This window comes from Gavialis gangeticus, unplaced genomic scaffold (genome assembly GCF_001723915.1).
Source record: "Gavialis gangeticus isolate Ggan-Ray unplaced genomic scaffold, GavGan_comp1, whole genome shotgun sequence".
Taxonomy (NCBI): domain Eukaryota; kingdom Metazoa; phylum Chordata; order Crocodylia; family Gavialidae; genus Gavialis; species Gavialis gangeticus.
This window is the reverse complement of record NW_017729017.1, coordinates 6028642-6045274: the sequence shown is the minus strand read 5'-3', so window position 1 is coordinate 6045274 and position 16633 is coordinate 6028642. Positions and strand designations below refer to the sequence as shown.

General features: G+C 43.0%; 1 protein-coding gene across 1 annotated transcript; it reads right to left on the bottom strand.

Moving 5' to 3' along the window:
* Window positions 1–10522: 10522 nt before the first annotated feature.
* CUNH20orf24 (chromosome unknown C20orf24 homolog) lies at window positions 10523–16502 on the bottom strand. Its single transcript, XM_019513010.1, has 4 exons — window positions 16467–16502; window positions 14515–14618; window positions 11943–12072; window positions 10523–11104 (listed from the first exon to the last, which is right to left on the bottom strand). Exons 1-4 carry the CDS (start codon window positions 16500–16502, stop codon window positions 11063–11065), a joined length of 312 nt encoding a protein of 103 aa, XP_019368555.1. The 3' UTR covers window positions 10523–11062.
* Window positions 16503–16633: the final 131 nt, after the last annotated feature.

Sequence of the window (16633 nt, the reverse complement as noted above, 5' to 3'; positions counted from 1 at the left end):
TTCAGCCTCCACAAGAGAAGGCTGAGGGGGGATCTAGTGGCCTGTTACAAACTAGTCAGAGGGGACCAGCAGGCACTGGGGAAGTCCCTGTTCCCCCGAGCACTACCAGGAGTGACCAGGAATAACGGTCACAAGCTGGCAGAGGGTAGATTTAGGCTAGATATCAGGAGGCACTACTTCACGGTCAGGGCGGCTAGGATCTGGAAACAACTTCCAAGAGAAGTGGTGCTGGCTCCTACCCTGGGGGTCTTTAAGAGGAGGCTAGATGTACACCTTGCTGGGGTCATTTGACCCCAGTACTCTTTCCTGCCATGGCAGGGGGTCAGACTAGATGATCTACTCAGGTCCCTTCCGACCCTAGAAACTACGAAACTATGAAACTATAAGCCTGCTTATTTAAATAGGTATCCAGAAATCAAAGGCCTCAGTCTCTTCCCTACTAGACTTAGTTTCCAGAGGATTAAATCACTTGGATACAGTCTGCAGGAGATAGAACAAAATATGGAATAGGAGAGCATGAAGCAAATAAAGTACCATAGAGCCAGCAATTCACTTAAAAATGCATGTAAGAGATCCACCCACATATTAGCAGTACTGTAGCCCTACTAACCTAGTAAGATTCCTAGGCCACAAAGATAATGCTATAAACCAGAGAAACATCACAACTAGAAGTGCTTTCTGCATTCAGGAGGCAACTCTTCTTCTTTGGTTCTTGGCTTTAGCACCAACCATTTGTGCAATGGGTTTACTTTCCCACACCAGCTGCAAATTGGAAAGCCATCTATCAAGGGAATGCTGCACCACCAGCACAAATGAACTGTTCCATTTCTTTTCCTTCCAAAGTTGGGGGCTGTCTTCCTTCAGTCACTAGTGCTAGGACAGCTTGTTCACATCCACTGAAAAGGAGATGGAGTTGGCAAGAGTGGTATTTTCTGTAGAAAGAACAATTTTAGTACTCTGTTTTTGGAGTGTGACAACAAGCCAAACATCCCTAGCACAACCAGGTTTAGCTTCCATTAAGTGTGGTGCAAGATGTATTCCTGCCAGCACTGAGCTCAAGGCAGCTTTTGAATAGGTGCTAGCTGACCGGAAGCAGAAGCAGGTATAAACAGAGTATGAAACGGGAAAGCAGGTAGTGCTGTCTCCTGCATCTGGCCTGTCTCTCGCGGGCTCTGGGACCCTGTGAGATAACTTCTTAATATGAGTCTTAAGCCACTGGCCTGTATTCTATATACTCTTGTCCCCTGCCTCCAAAATAAGTTAACTTACATAATATGACTACCTGCCACATGGGGGTGATTTTAAATACAGTAACATGTTTAATCCAAGATTAAAACTGAGCAAAAATTTCAACAAATAGTAAAAAAGGGAATTTTAGGACAACCCAAACTGTTGACAAATTCATACAGAATTTGGTGAACAGGTTGAGCTGGGAAGGGGGAAGGTGGGGTAAAAAGAGTGTGCATGGAAGAAGAAAACATTTTCAAATGACAAAGTATTTTTTTTTACATTTTCCAGAATTCAATCAAAATGAAACTTTTCAATGTCTAGTTTTGAGATGATACTCTCTGTTTAAAATTTTACCTCAAGTAAGAGAACAAAGGTTAAATAACCCCAAAACAGAAAATAATTTTGTTTTGGGTTCAACAAAACCTTTAAAAAAGGTGGACTGTTTTGGACCTCTCTTTCTCCTGGGGCAGTGCAGGGAAGGGGGAAAAGCTAAAGCTGTGCTTTGGTTTAAGTCAAATAATTTTCCTTGTCAATTTTTTGCTCGTTAAAAAAACAAAACAAAAAAACCCCCCAAACATTATTTGCCCTGTTCTCTCCTGCATTTGCCCCACTCCATTCACTTTTGGACACACACTGAGTCAGATTCTCAACTGTATGACTGAGATCATGTAAGCAATCCATGCCTAAATTTTCCCAACCTAATATGGGGTAGCTAATGCTACTTGCCTTGTTTGTATGTTGCTGCATGATGCTCCAATGAGACACTAAGATAGCAAACTCAGTATTGTTTATGATGCAAATCTCCTGCTGTTCAACTAGTTTCAGAGTTTAGTTCATACTGTTCAGCAACCAGAGGTTGCAATAGGCATTCCAGACAGTAAGAACTAAATTGCTAATTAGAGGGTCTCTCACCTCACAGCTTCTGCTGACCAAGCTCACAGCACACCAGGGTTATTTGCAGTCTTTCATTCCCTTCAGATATCTCTGTGAAACCCTCCTATATTATTTCAAGGAATCCACACAAATTCCCCCAGTCTTCCCAGAGGCACAGACTCCATGCCCACCTTCCTTCCTCCCCTCTAGCCAAGGGCTGCCTTCACATCATCATAACTTCTTGCCTCTTAACTGCTTCACCCAGATTATACTTTGCCTGGGAGATTCAGGATATAAGCAGGTTAAACTCTACCAGAAGGATGAGAAAAAGCTGGTAGATGTCCCTGGGTGCCACGAACGAGTGGTTTGATCTTTAAACAACTGCAGGGGTACTCAAAGCAAGTAACAAACAGTGTGGGCTCCATTTCTCCAATTTCCTCCCTTTTGGGTTATCCACTGATCTCCAAATCACCATGGTGTGGCCCATGGGTGCCTCAGACATTCCCTAGCATTTTGAAATGGACTAGGTGCATTGTTTCAATATTACTGCACTACATGCATACAGACAAACAGAAGCACCAAAGCTAAGCATTAGAGCCTTTGCACACTTGGCCAGTAAAGTGAGCTTGGAGGCTGTGCAAGGACAGAAGGGGAAAGCTTTGAAACTTACCCGGCAGAGGTGCCAGCTCTGGACTCCAAGTGGGAAGAATGGAGAATTTACACATTGACAAGGCTCCCTGCTCCCAGCTACCTCCCAGCCTGAACCAAGGCAGATTGCTTTATTGGCCCCATAAATGTAGACAAGGATAAACAGACACTGGCCAAATTCACCCCTGCTGAAGAAACATTCACTTCAGTAGTCTTATACTAAGTGAACTCTTTACAATCATTTAATTGTTTTAAACCAGTGATTCTCAACCAGGGTTCTGTAGCACCCTCGGGTGTCTTAAGATCCTTTCATGGTTGCCACAGGGTACAACATGGTGCTAGTATGTACACCAACATGATTCACAAGATAAATTCAAAGAGGAATTAATAGTTTTAAAACTGTTATGCCTTGTAATCTTTCCAAGTTCTTTGCAACAGAAGAACTACTCTATTATCTGTACATAGTCAAAAAAAGGGGGCGGGGTGGGGCTAAGAGCTGGCATTTGTCAAGGGGTGACCCCAGTCTAACAAAGTTGGGAACCACTGCTTTAGACAGAGCTTCACCATGCTTGAGAACAACATCTCTAGCTGAGGTCCACTTGGTATTATTATTGTTCATTATAACGTGTCTGGCAATGTTGCTCTTCCAAACAGCTCATTACTATGCATTTGCATATAAGCCTTTGCTGTTCCCTTTAATGCTTCCTGGAAAGTGCCACCGTGGAAGGGTTAATTGATTTTACACTTGACTTTCCAGCAGGGCTAAAAGTTGTATCTCTGCCAACTTCCACATACCAACCTTGATGCTTAGTGAAGGGCTGTGGGGTGGGGCCAGGAAAACATTTATTCTTTTCTTGTGATGACTGCCAAGTTGGATGGGAAAAATAATCATGCTTGCTGCCCTTCCATCCAGCCATCTGCTGCTTTGCAGAGACAAAGATATAGGTCATGTCCCAAGTTGACTTAGTTTGAAGAACGTTTGCTTGATTGGCCCACAGTCTCAGCCTCACTCCCATTTGCAAGGGTGGGTGGGCTGGGAGATGGAACAGAGAGTCAATCAGGGCTGGAGACATCATGGAACTAAGCCTCAGCATCAATTCATGCTGCCCACAACTTGGTTTTCAGGACCTGAAAAGGCCTTTATTCTTGCTTTAACTCTGTTTTGCATTGGTTCAGCTTTGTCAGTGTCTTCTTGTTTGCAATACTCAAGCACTAACTGAATGCTATACAGAGCATGAATGCTGGACTCCATATTAACTGCCCTTTGTATTTATACTGCCTCTCAACCTGGTATTACAGTACAAGAGAAAAATAGGGACTTTTCCACTTTTCTTGTTTGCTTTAGAGCAAGGATGCTCAGTCCCAAATCCAAATCCAGCCCCTAGCACCTTGTTACCTGGCCTGCATGGCGGGGTCTGCATATCACCTGGGGAGCCCTCTGGGCCATTGTCCTGCATGCTTGGCCCCGAGCCCAGCACACAGAGCCTGGTAGAGGTGGTGTGGTTTGGATCCAGGCTTGCAGGTACTATCCAGCCCACAGATTGGCCCCATGCTACTCAGTTGCCTTATGGGGCCAAAAGGTTAAGCACCACTGCTTTAGAGCAGTGAACAGTAATCTCATACTCACATAGGTCCATGCTCCAGCTTGCGCTACCACAACAAGCTGCATTGCCCTTGCCAGTACACCTTTCACTGGAGGATCTTGCAGCATTACAGAAATGGATCTAATGTTCCTTCTGTGAGATGCAAACAAAGGGCAAGGCCAACATTATAAAAAATGTGGATGTACCAAGGTGAGCACATGCTTAAGATACCAGAACCTTCACAGGGGCTGAGCACTGCAATTTGTGGGCTCAGCAGACGTTTAGTAACAGATTGAGGTGATACTTCAAGTATCAGGCATCCACACTGAACAAAAATGACTTATCCTCAGTCTCCATTATCTCAGTTCCAACCTCTCCATTTCCCTCTCTGCTCCAAGTTCCAAGTTAGTCACATCTCTTCTTCCAGCCAAACACAGGTAGAGCAGAATTCTCTTCTCCTCCAAAGCCCTTTCTGCTGCCACAAGCCATGCTTTTTTTGTTCCCCCTCCTTCATTTTGACTCTCAGAGGCAGGCTGATCCCAAACTTCCTCCATCATATTAAACAATCCCTTCCATTTTCTTCCTTTGCTAACACACTTACCTAAGTTAACATCTTCCTAAGGCAGGAGCAGGCAAAGTACAGCCTGTGGGCCAGAGCTGGCCTGCCAAGCACTTTTATCTGGCCCATGGAGTCCACCAACAAATTGTGCCCCACCCAGCTCTTCTGCCAGCAACGGTGGGAGCGAGGCACCCACATGGACACCCACCCTCACCAAACATACCCTATTGCCTCACTCCCACCCTCATGGACAGAAGGGCCCGCCCAGCCAGAGCACAGCTTCCCCACAGGACTGCTGCTGCAGCTGCTAAGCCTCCAGGGACCTGCTCCGCTTCCCTGTTCTCCTGCTGGCTCTGGGCAGCAGGGAGGGAAGCGGCAGGGGTGGGGCTGCAGCTGGGCTGGAGCACGGGGCTTGGGGCTGGGGCTGAGGCTGGTAGCAGCATGGAGTCCGCAGCCTCCACTGGGCCACCTGCGCAGCACCGGAGAGAAGACCTGCACGCTGGAGTTGGCTGCCTCCCCCACCCCCATGGGAAGGCATCTAGGGCTTCCCCCGCCATGCAGTGCAGCCCTGACAAGGAAGGCAGCAGGCTCCAGCACATGGAGCTTCCCTCCCATGCTATGTGAGTGTGGGGGCTGCACATGAGTGGCAAGGAGCACCAGCGACACAAGCAGCCCAGTGGAGGCTGCACCCCTTGCTGCAATGTTCACCATGCATGAGGAGGCTCCAATGGAGACACCAGAGGAGGTGGGTAGTCAGCGAACTGCCACCCCCAAGAGGAGACAAAGGGGGACGCTCCTTCCTGCAGGGCACCGAGGGACCCATTTCTTGAGAACTGGCAGAGGCCATGCGCACACAAGACATGGGCATCATGGGTGACTTCAATTACCCAGACATCTCTTGGGAGGAACACTCTGCTAAGTCAGATCGGTTGCGTTGCTTTCTGACCTGTATCGAAGTGCTCTACCTGACTCAGAAAGTGCATGAGCCAACCAGAGGTCTTGGCCAAAGGAGACGATCTGGTGAGTGACTTGAATATTGAGGGTAGCCTGGGTGACAGCGACCACAAAACCATCACGTTCACTGTCCATCACAAGGCAGGCAAATCAGCTAGTAGGGTTGAAGTTTTAGACTTTAAAAAAAGTAAATATCAACAGGCTCAGGACAATAGTAGGGGAAGCGATGAGGGACCAGGGACCGAAGGTGAAATGAGTGCAAGAAGAGCGGTCCTTCCTCAAGGACACGATCCTCAAAGCACAAAAAAAGTTCATTCCCAAGCAGAGGAAAGGTAGCAGAAGGACTGGTAAACCCTCTTGGCTTAATAGGGATATCATGGTCCTCTTGAAAAAGAAGAAAGAGGCATACAAACAATAGAAGCTTGAGACAGTCCCCAAGGAGGACTATACAACAACGGCCCGCACTTGTAAGGAGCAGATTAGAAAGGCTAAGGCAGCGATGGCATTTAAACTAGCAACAGAAATCAAGGACAATAAGAAGTCCTTCTTTAGGTATGTAGGGGACAGGAAGAAAACAAATGGAAGCATGGAGCCATTGCTTAACTTAACAACTCAGGATAGTTGGTTACGAACACTCAGGAGAAAACTGAACTCCTGGATGACCACTTTGCTTCAGTATTTTAACAGACTAAGGGGAAAATCATACTAGATAAGGTTCAGAATGGGCATGGTGGGAATGACCACCTTCCTACTGTTGATGTGGAGCTGGTGTGTGATCAGTTAGAAAAGTTAGACATTTATAAGTCAGCAGGACTGGATGAACTTCATCCGAGAGCGCTGAAGGAGCTGGCTAAAGTCATCGCAGGACTTCTGGCAAAACTCTTCCAAAACTCATAGTGCTCGGGGGAGGTCCTTGAAGACTGGAAAAGGACCAAAGTTGTGCTCATCTTCAAGAAGGGGAGGAGAGAGGACCTGGGCAACTATAGGCCAATTAGCCTAACTTCTATGTCACGGAAAATCCTGGAAAAATTCATCAAGGAGTCTATGTGCAATACACTTGCAGAAGGTAGGATTCTGAACAACAGCCAGCATGGCTTCATCATGAGCAGGTCTTGTTTTACCAATCTCAGTTCTTTCTATGGCCAGGTAACTCACCACCTGGATAAGAGAGAGGAGGTTGGCATTGTATACCTAGACTTCCAAAAGGTCTTTGATCTGGTATCCCATGATGTTCTCACAGGAAAATTGGAGGATTGCAGGCTTAACTGCTCGACAGTTAGGCGAGTACAAAGCTGGCTGCAGGGTAGGACCCAGAGAGTCCTAATGATCGGATCCGTGTCATCCTGGACTTGTTTAAGAGTCAATTAGACATTTATCTTGCTGCGATCCTGTGACCCCAGCTGACTTTCTACCCCTGGGGTAGGGGGCTGAACTTGATCTTCCAAGGTCTCTTCCAGCCCTAAATGTCTATGAATCTATGAAAGACTGAAAATGCTGGGACTCCTCATCTGAGGAATGGAGACAACTAGGTTGGGAGTGGGGGCATAGGAGCATGATGGGAAATGAGATCTATAAAAATCACAAATGGTGTGGAAAAAAACAATTTACTATGTTTCCAAACGAGAATGAAGGTGCATCCAATGAAATGGTCAGGCAGGCTTAAAACAAACAATATGCTGGTAGGGGTATGTGGGAAGCTAGTAAATTTAGGTGTACCCAATAAGAAAAAGTTTGGGAACCTCTGCTCTAAAACACCCACAGCTTGCCGCTATCGGATTAGGCTACACTAATGACTTTGGTCCAACACAGTAGGGCACTTATGTTCTTAAGGCAGGGGTGGGCAATTATATTGGGCAGAGAGCTGCTTACTGAGTTTTGGCAAGCCATCGAGGACTGCATGACAGTAGCCTAAATTCTATCTTAATATTAAAAATATTAATTTATCTGCGCCCATGGGGCCCCTAAATTTTTTAGGGGCCCCATGGGCCGGATAGAATGGCTTGGTGGGTTACACCTGGCCCGCATTTTGCCCACCCATCTTAAGGTGTTGCATGGCCAAACATATGCAGACCTTACTCCCTACCAAATACCAATTCTGGGTCATCCAGTATATCCTTAATCACCTTTTGGCTTTTGAGTTGAGCTTTATGGGACAGACACCATGTACAAGTTGAACGGCAAAGTTCCAGTTACTGACGCTGAAATTTCCTTTTCACTCATTTTCTGATACCCTCTGAAGGCAGGAGCTAGCTTGTTCTGCTGTCTCTACAAAGTCCTGCCACACCACTGCTGCTGGCAATTCCAAAGTGAAATATAACCTAGTTTCAACCACCAAAACCACTTAAAGTAAAAAAGGCCACAAAAGCTGGAAACAGTACTTTTTCCTAGGAAAAAAAAAGAAACAGTGGTCACTTACCCTCTTGTCTAGGAAGGAGGATGGACCCATCTTTAGGGTACCAGCCTGGGACATGGGATACCCAGATTCAATTTCCTGTTCTAACATATACTTCCTGAATGACCTTGGGCAAGTCACTCTGTCAATTCCCCATCTCTAAAATGGGGATAAGCTGTTGTGAAGATCTACAAGTCCCTTCTACTCATATATAGTGTGTATAGAGTAGCAGCAACTGGATATTGATGGCTATATAATACCTTTACTTATTTGTATTATGTATTAAAAACTGAAATGCTAAGATACTATGGTTTCACCCATTCCAATCATGAAGTAAGAAGGTGGGTAGAGTTCTTTGCAGCTCCTGATCTCCACCTAGGAAAGTAAGGGGCAGTAGTTTTCAGGACACAACATTCATAATAGTGTATGGCAATCACAGTTTGCATCAGCTTAAGTGCTCTTTAAGAACCCAGTCCACATAAGTTCTTACAGTCCATCCGAGTCCAACTGTGAAGTGATGTCAGTACATGGTCAAAGCCCTACAGACAGGGAAAGAGTCTGCTTTCTTGTTCAGGTTTCCATGATGAGGTGTACAATGCCAGCTACTGCTTCCAAAAATGTACCTAGCTCTTTAGGACAGCAGGTTTCAAACCAGCAAGATTCAGGATTACTGGTCACAAGTAAGGGCATTAAAATACCCAGCACTTTAAAATAATAAGACAACAGAAAATATAGGAGCCATACAACTGCTTATTTGGGTGACATTTATTAGAGAGCTTTTAAGCATACAATAGTTCATGTTATTGGTGCGTCAGGATAACTAAGCAAATGTAAATTGGGTCAATAGTAAAGAATAATTTAAAACTAGTGGACAGGGCATTTTCCAAGAAAAATTAATTCTCTTAACTAGTGGAGGATGAAAATCAGATGTAAAAACTGATTGAAGTAGAGCAACAAATTTAGGAGTTTGCATTGGAGTTCATCCACTTAACTGGCAACTCAGATGTACAATAGTAGCAAATTCTTGCTACTCTTTTATTAGGGTACTTGGGTCTATGCCTTCCACTTTCCAGAATACACACCCCTTCCCCATATTATAATTGGCAGAAAGTGCACAATGAATGAGAGCCTTTACTGAGGAGACCTAAACCAGCACCTAAAGTAGTTATTTAGGTGCACAGTTTACATACACATGTATGAAAAACAGGCTCTTGATCTTTCAGGAACTGGAACATGAAACCAGTACAGGATTTCAAGAAGAGCATATTAAAACTCAATCAAGTTCTCACCATAAGGCAACCTTGGTATAGAACAGGGGTCAGCAACATTTTTGAAGAGCGTGCCAAAAACACCTGCAAACTCAACTTGTAAGATGTTGCTTTGCCAGAGGCAGATGGCGGGGGCTACAATAGGCCTGATGCTTGTTGTGGCAGCTTAGCCCCAGCCCCTTCCCTACCATCCACTCCAAGGTGCATATGCCAAGCAAAATGCCTGTGCGCGCCATGCTCTGGCACATGTGCCAGGGATTGCCTACCCCAGATATAGAACCTTCCTCCAGTTTACTTGAACTATAGATTAAAACAACACATTCTGCAGGCAGCTAGACCACAGGGTGGCACTTCCTGACAGTAACTGTAGACAGCAATGTGAGTTTTACTTCTGTAAATACAGCTTTTTGAAAGATATGTACTTAACTATTTTAGAGAAGCAGATACCACCCCCCCCACGCACATTTGTAGTAAGCTGCCGAAGCAGTTATAAACTAACAGCAATCTCTTGGCTGCCATCTAGCTTAGAGGTTGTCTTCACCATCAGAAGACCAATACCAAAGTCTGGAGGCATCTATTCATACAAAAATGCTCATAACTTAACTTAATAGTTCTGCATCTACATTAGCTGCCTCAATTGTGTTTATTTTTAGTCTCCTGCATTTATCAATGCAGAGAATTTGAATCCTGTTGAATTCTTCATTCTTTATAAAAAGTTAAGATTTTAAGCAGTTAAATTCTGACATTTAAAAGTAAGCCTCTGGAATTATTTTTCCATCTAGGCTACTGAACTGAGGTAGACTCCAGGAACTGAGTTAGTAGCTATCTTGGACAGAAGAAATGCATCATAGTTTCTAAGCACGATGAATACTGTTCACAAGTTAAACATTCACATACACTGTAATTTTCCCCAGCAATTTTTTTAAAATCTAGGTCTTTAACAAAAAGCTTTTGAAAATCCTGGTGATCAAAAAATCCCCAAACAAACAAAAAGGTAAAAATGGTAAAAAATAAGTCAATTTACTCAAAATCAAATTTTTAATTTTCTTAAAACATGCCAAGAGTAACTACTGGACTCCCTGTACTGAATGCTATAGTGTTTTCCTGCTAATAAGTACCTTGAAATGACTATTAAAATTGCAGTTCTGAAGGAATATGATGGAAGACAAGTCACAATTTAATAACAGATTTCATCCAGAGGGCAAGATGATTTACACAAATTAAATTAACAGATTCTCCCATTAACATACAGGACTTTGTTAAGGATACTGGATTAAGTTAAGAAGAAAGTTCAGAAGATGAACAGTTTCAAACCACTTTCCAAAATTTCAATGGCTTTTTAAAAGTTCCAATAAGCAACACTTGTACAAAACTGAGATGTACTGGCTTCTCTGTGAGAACAGCTGAGGCTCTTCTCAGGCTCCCTGGACCACTGGAATGAAAGGTGGCTGATTTTACTTTCCGCCCCCATCCCAGTCCATTAGAGGTTGTGATTTATTAAAATGTTCTTGGACTTATTGAAGACTGGTTTGGCAGGCAAAGGCTGCAGACTGTGTCAATCATAGTGGATGGCAGTGTAGAAGATTATCCAAACAACCTGAAGAGAGGACAGAAGAGAAGAAAGGAAGGTTACTCAGGCCCCTCTGGAAAGGTTTCAGCAATTAGCATTCCCCAAACTGTGCTAGCAGTGCAAGACACATCACTTCAGAGGCAAGATGGAACTTCACGGGGAAATAATTTTTACCATCAAATCAAATAAAGCATGCACCAAGAGCACTCTCTACTTGACTGAAGACTAATCTCTACCTTTAATGTCACCAGAGGAAACGAACACATTAGAAACTGGTGTGGAACTTCTGGCTAGCTTACCAGGCATCCTGACCTCCACCAACACAGCCCCAGCTAAAATGACACCAAAACACATGTGCTCACTTCAAGACAGCCAGTACTGAGATCACAAATGCATTGAGAGAGGTGAGAGAACAGGAGGGGAGGGAAGAGAAAGAAAGCATTTTTAAACTGCAGTGTACAGTGATAGGACAGGTCTTAAAGACAAGAGCAAAACTTGATGCAATAAGCAACAGTGCTCTAGATAAATATTGGTGGAGATGGGAAGCAGATTTTAAAAATAAAATTGCTCTTCTCATAGATCTACGGGGAGAGTCGACAGGAGAGAGGAGAGTCAAGTTCAATGACACTACAGCTGCAGTTTCTCACCTTTAGCTCTCCTTGACCCGAGTTCCATGAAATATTCCTAGTCTACTACATCTCATTAGTCTACAAGTAGGGACAGCCTATCTTCATGCTCAATCCTACTTATTAGCTGGTAGATAACCATCTTTCCCCCCCCCACACTCATGAACCAGCCCTCCTAGTTCTTGTTTAAACATAAGCAAATCCAACAAAGTATCAGAAAATGGAGCAAAAGGAATTACCAAAAACAGTGCAAAAGATGTCATAAATCCTTCTTTTGTTAGCTCCCACGTCCCTCCGTACTCCTCCTCATCTATTTGCTGGAAACTACTAAAATAGAGGTAAAGGACTCCAGCATTGATCAGGCAGAATCTGTGGGGAAAAAACATTAGAAGCCATCATTTCCAATGACAAGATAAGAGTCATCTCTGCTCTAATTAACATTATTGCTGAAGAGTAGGACACTGCCCTTATGCCCCAGCTTAGAAGCTCCTGCTGAGAGATATTTTGCCTCCTGAAGAGAAAGCACAGAAAAGCAATTCTTCACAGTGCAAGTAATGTTAAATCTAGAAACTACTCCCCCTTCCTCACAGTTAGGACTGCACTGCCTAATAGCAGATAGTGTATTTCCAATTTGACTTGATACAGTTATACCATACCAGTTAAATCATAGAAAGGTAGGGCTGGAAGGGATCTCAAGAGGTCATCCAATCCAACTCCCTGCTCAGGGCAGAATCATCCCTGTTTAAACCATCCTAGACAAGTGCTTGTCTAATCTGTTCATAGGAAGACCACAAAGCAGTTAAAACTGAAGGACTCTGATTCTTTATCATGATTGTTTCTCAAGTCTAAGGTACTAGGCTCCTCAACTACATTTATTAAACTCTGCTATCCATTAGTAGATTTTATCTTGCCTAAGGGTATCATCTTCTAGTGGCCTGTGGCCTCATTTTAAGCTGCTAAACTAGTGTAAAGGTTGATTGGTAGAGATAAGGTCCTCCCTTCGCCAGGTGGAACCTAAATCCAGGTGCAAACAAAGAGAACGGGCATGAATAGGTCAGAGGAAGGAGCTGGCACAGTCATGGCAGACTTGTGTCCTAGCACCTCTGTATCCCTATAAACCCCCCTAGCATCACTACAGCAAGAGTACATCTTGGAGCAACCAAGAATATTACCTTAGTCTGTGCCAAGGATCACACCAACCTCTGTATGGGCAATGCAAAAATAACTGCATCTTTCTCCTCTCTCAACTCCAAAGTGGAGTTAAATTTGATCCCAAGAGACCCAGAATTAAGCCAACCTGGGCCTTGCCTTTGAAATATAACACACATACTTTTTTATAATATAAAGCATTGCTTAGGTTTACAAGCTTTGCTATGAGACTGAAACACTCACCAGTGGTTAACCAGGGGCATCTCCTTGCCCTAGGCCATTTATATCTATCGAATAAATGTAGTGTTCCTAGCCTTTATGGCTGTGAAATCCATCCCCAAGATGCAAGTGGATGCAGTTTTTTTTCCAGGCTACAGACAGCAGGTTGTGTCTTTGCTGCAGCTTGGGCAGTTTCACTGCTACTGTTTTGAACCATGATCTGAATTTGTTGAAAATCCTGAGTTTCATATGAGTGTTGCTGGGGAAAATTATGAGAAGTAGTCAATTAGGAAACGCAAACCTGGTTTGTTTGTTTTTTGTTTTCTGGGTTTTTTTTTAAATAAAAACTAGGCTACTTTTCTTTTCTTCTTAAAGGAAAAAAATGGAGACCTTCTTGTAACAGCTGGGATGTTCTGAGAAAGGAGAGGCAACAAAAAAAAAAAAACAACCCTTTTTACTTTCACCACTTAGAAGAGTGTAGAGGTTTTAAACTGGAAGGTATCTATCACAAGCAGATACAGAGTCCTAAAGCAGGTCACAGGCAAACTCCCCAACAAATACCACATTAGTGTCCTTCAAGGCCTGAAGTATAACAATGGCAAAGGGCTGGTACTGCGCTTTTTCCTGGAGCATTACCCCCACGTTTCATTTCCACCTTCACTTCTGGGTGGCAGGCTTAGTCCTCTAACTCATAAGAGGCTGCTAAATTTATAAATCCTATTACGTTTTATAATTTGAATACATTCATTTACAGTGCTAATAAAATGGACAAGTATCCCACATATATGAACATTTAGGAGGTTCTATATAAACATGTACCCAGAGAACTTCATGAAGATATCTACTTTACAGGACCTCTCTCCTTATGTTATTACTGTAAGTAGAGTGTTTAACCAAAATGTATCTTTAGTGAGATGGAGGAAACAGATGCATCAGCATAACCTTTTGTTTATTTGTTCCAGATTACAATCTTTTTGTATTTCTCCCTCTTGAATACATCAGGGGTGGATTGGGGAGGGCAGGGGAGAAGGAACTGTAACAAATCCATTTGACAAGAGTTCTTTATTCTGGAGGCCATGACCACCCAGCCTTTCCCATAAAGTTCCCTACTGTGCAGCATGGAAAAATATTGACAATTACTGTTCCAAAAAACAAATATAGCCATTTACCATGTCAAACTGAGACACTTTTCTTTTTAAACGCCAAAATAAGAGCTGTTCAGAATGTCTGGGGTATGCAAAGACTGTTAGATGCCAATTGGCTGATGTGGTCAGAGACACATCATGGCAAACTATAACAGGAAACATGATGCTACATAAAAAAATGTGTAAGATTTTGAGTGCCTATATAGCACTCTACTGCTTTGCTGTATTAAAGCAAACTAGAAATATCGAACCCTTAGTATGAAAAAGTACATGACAGATAAAAGAAAATAAACCTTACATTGCTATTCCCACAAACCCCTTCAGCGGAACTATGCCCCAGATGATTCCCAAAATAACGGCAATGATCTGTCGGAACCAGTAGATCACATCTAAAAACTCATCCTGAGGAAAGAAAAAGAGTAGTTAGGTGTAAAATGTCAAACATTTTTGGTGGCAAAAAGTTATAAATAAAATGCAGCTTAATGTTCACTGCACCCCACCCCAGAGGAAAAAGAAAAAAAAAAAAATCAAGGTTCTGAACACAAGTATATTTTAAAAGAACAATGCATATAGTATTCAAAAGCAGCTAAAAGTAAGAAATACACCCCAGTCCTCTCTAATTTCTAAATTCTGTCTTAATTCTGGATTGTTCTTCCCTCTTAGAGGCCCCTCACAACAATGAATATATTCAGTCTTTTTGTTTATTAAAATGAAACACAAGTAAAATGTTATACGTAAAAAAAAAAAAAAATGAACGTTATGTTTCCCATCACCTGCTAACAAACATTGTGAGCAATTCAGTGCTTCCAAGCAACTTCAGACACCACAGAACTCAGAGATAAAATATTTCCTTACTGATAGTATTTTGACTGCATTGCGATGTGTTTATTAAAAAGATGATTAAATTAAAATGATATAAACAAAAAAAAAAATCAAGGTCACTGAACATTCAATTTTACGCTAAAATGCTGTGTATTTAGCAGTCCTGCTGTGTATACTCAGAGCTGTACCTGAATATACACTGTGCAACTGTTTATTCCTATTTTCCCTGTGGAGCCTAGCAAAGGTGAATTCTAGTCTAAATCACATTTCAAATCAAATTTCATTTCTGCTGTCATACAGCTTTGCAACCTCTGTGACAATCTAGACATACTAGCACAACCCAGGACAGCATCTGGCTTTCAGAACCATTACTACAGAACATGTAATGCTGTTTGTTTCCTCACTACATTGCCAATGGAACGTGGTACATTAAGTTCCCTTCACTCACTGATTTTATACAGAAGTTAATCATTTGACTAGAGCATTAAAATGTTTCTCATTCAATCCAGGTTCACCCATATGGAAGGGTTACATCATGTTTTAAATATGGGTTTACCCATTTAAAAATAGTCAGGTAACTCAATTGTAGCAGTATTTACAGAAACTCAAATTTCTTTGCAGGGTTGGCCAGACACCTAAGCAGAGAGTGGAAGAAAGCTTTTTATTTGCATGACAGCTAAAAGCCAGAAGCTTCTGACCTTCCAACTGCTGTTTATTTATCACAACAAAAGATTAGAAGTCAGAGCAAAAACACAAGTTGTCACACCTCTAGCTCCAAAAGGGCTAAAAAAAGCCAGAGCTGTCTTTTTCAAGAGTAGTATTTATGGGATTTTTTTGTTTTTAAATGACTAAAAAAAAAATTAAGTTTAGATCCATTCAAATAGAAGGCCCAGTAGCAGTATTGACAAAATGTCACCAAGGCTCCTTGGTAAGCCTTGATACATTCCTGAATCATATAATTTTATGAGATTGAGCATCTCTGCATACTTCAGAGAAAAGAAACACCCTGACATATGGGGACAAGCCTGCATCACTGACATGCTGCTCACGTCTGGAAGATTATAGCTCTGAGCTTGTAAACACTTATGCAAGTACTTAACTTTGTGCATGCAGGTACTCCTAATGACTTCAGTGGGACTATTCTTGTGCTTCAAGTCAAGCACATACAGGCACATTTGCAGAATCCAAGCCTTAGTGTGTCAGATTTTTTTTAGAGGGAAACTGTGGAGGAGCATCACAGTCGATGGGCGAGCAGCCAGGCTACTGCTTGTGACATGCAAAAAACTGCCGAAAAAAGAAAAGTTAAGCAGCAGGGCCGGAGAGGCTTTGTCTATCACACCAGTCTGGCTGCTCTGCTGCCTGGACAGCCTGTGTACAGCCTGGCCCCCAGCAAGAAATAACTAACTCTGAGCTTCCTCCTAGCTCTACCTTCGGGTTTTTGGCCACCCAGAAATTTAAGTTCATCTTCAAAGTAAAACCAATCAGCTCAATGCTACTTGGTTCCCGCGGTGCGGAGCTAGGCGCAGCGCCAGCCGCCACCGCCCCGTGTCCCCGCGCCGCCGACCTGCTACCCCGCGCGCCGGCAGGAGGCGCGA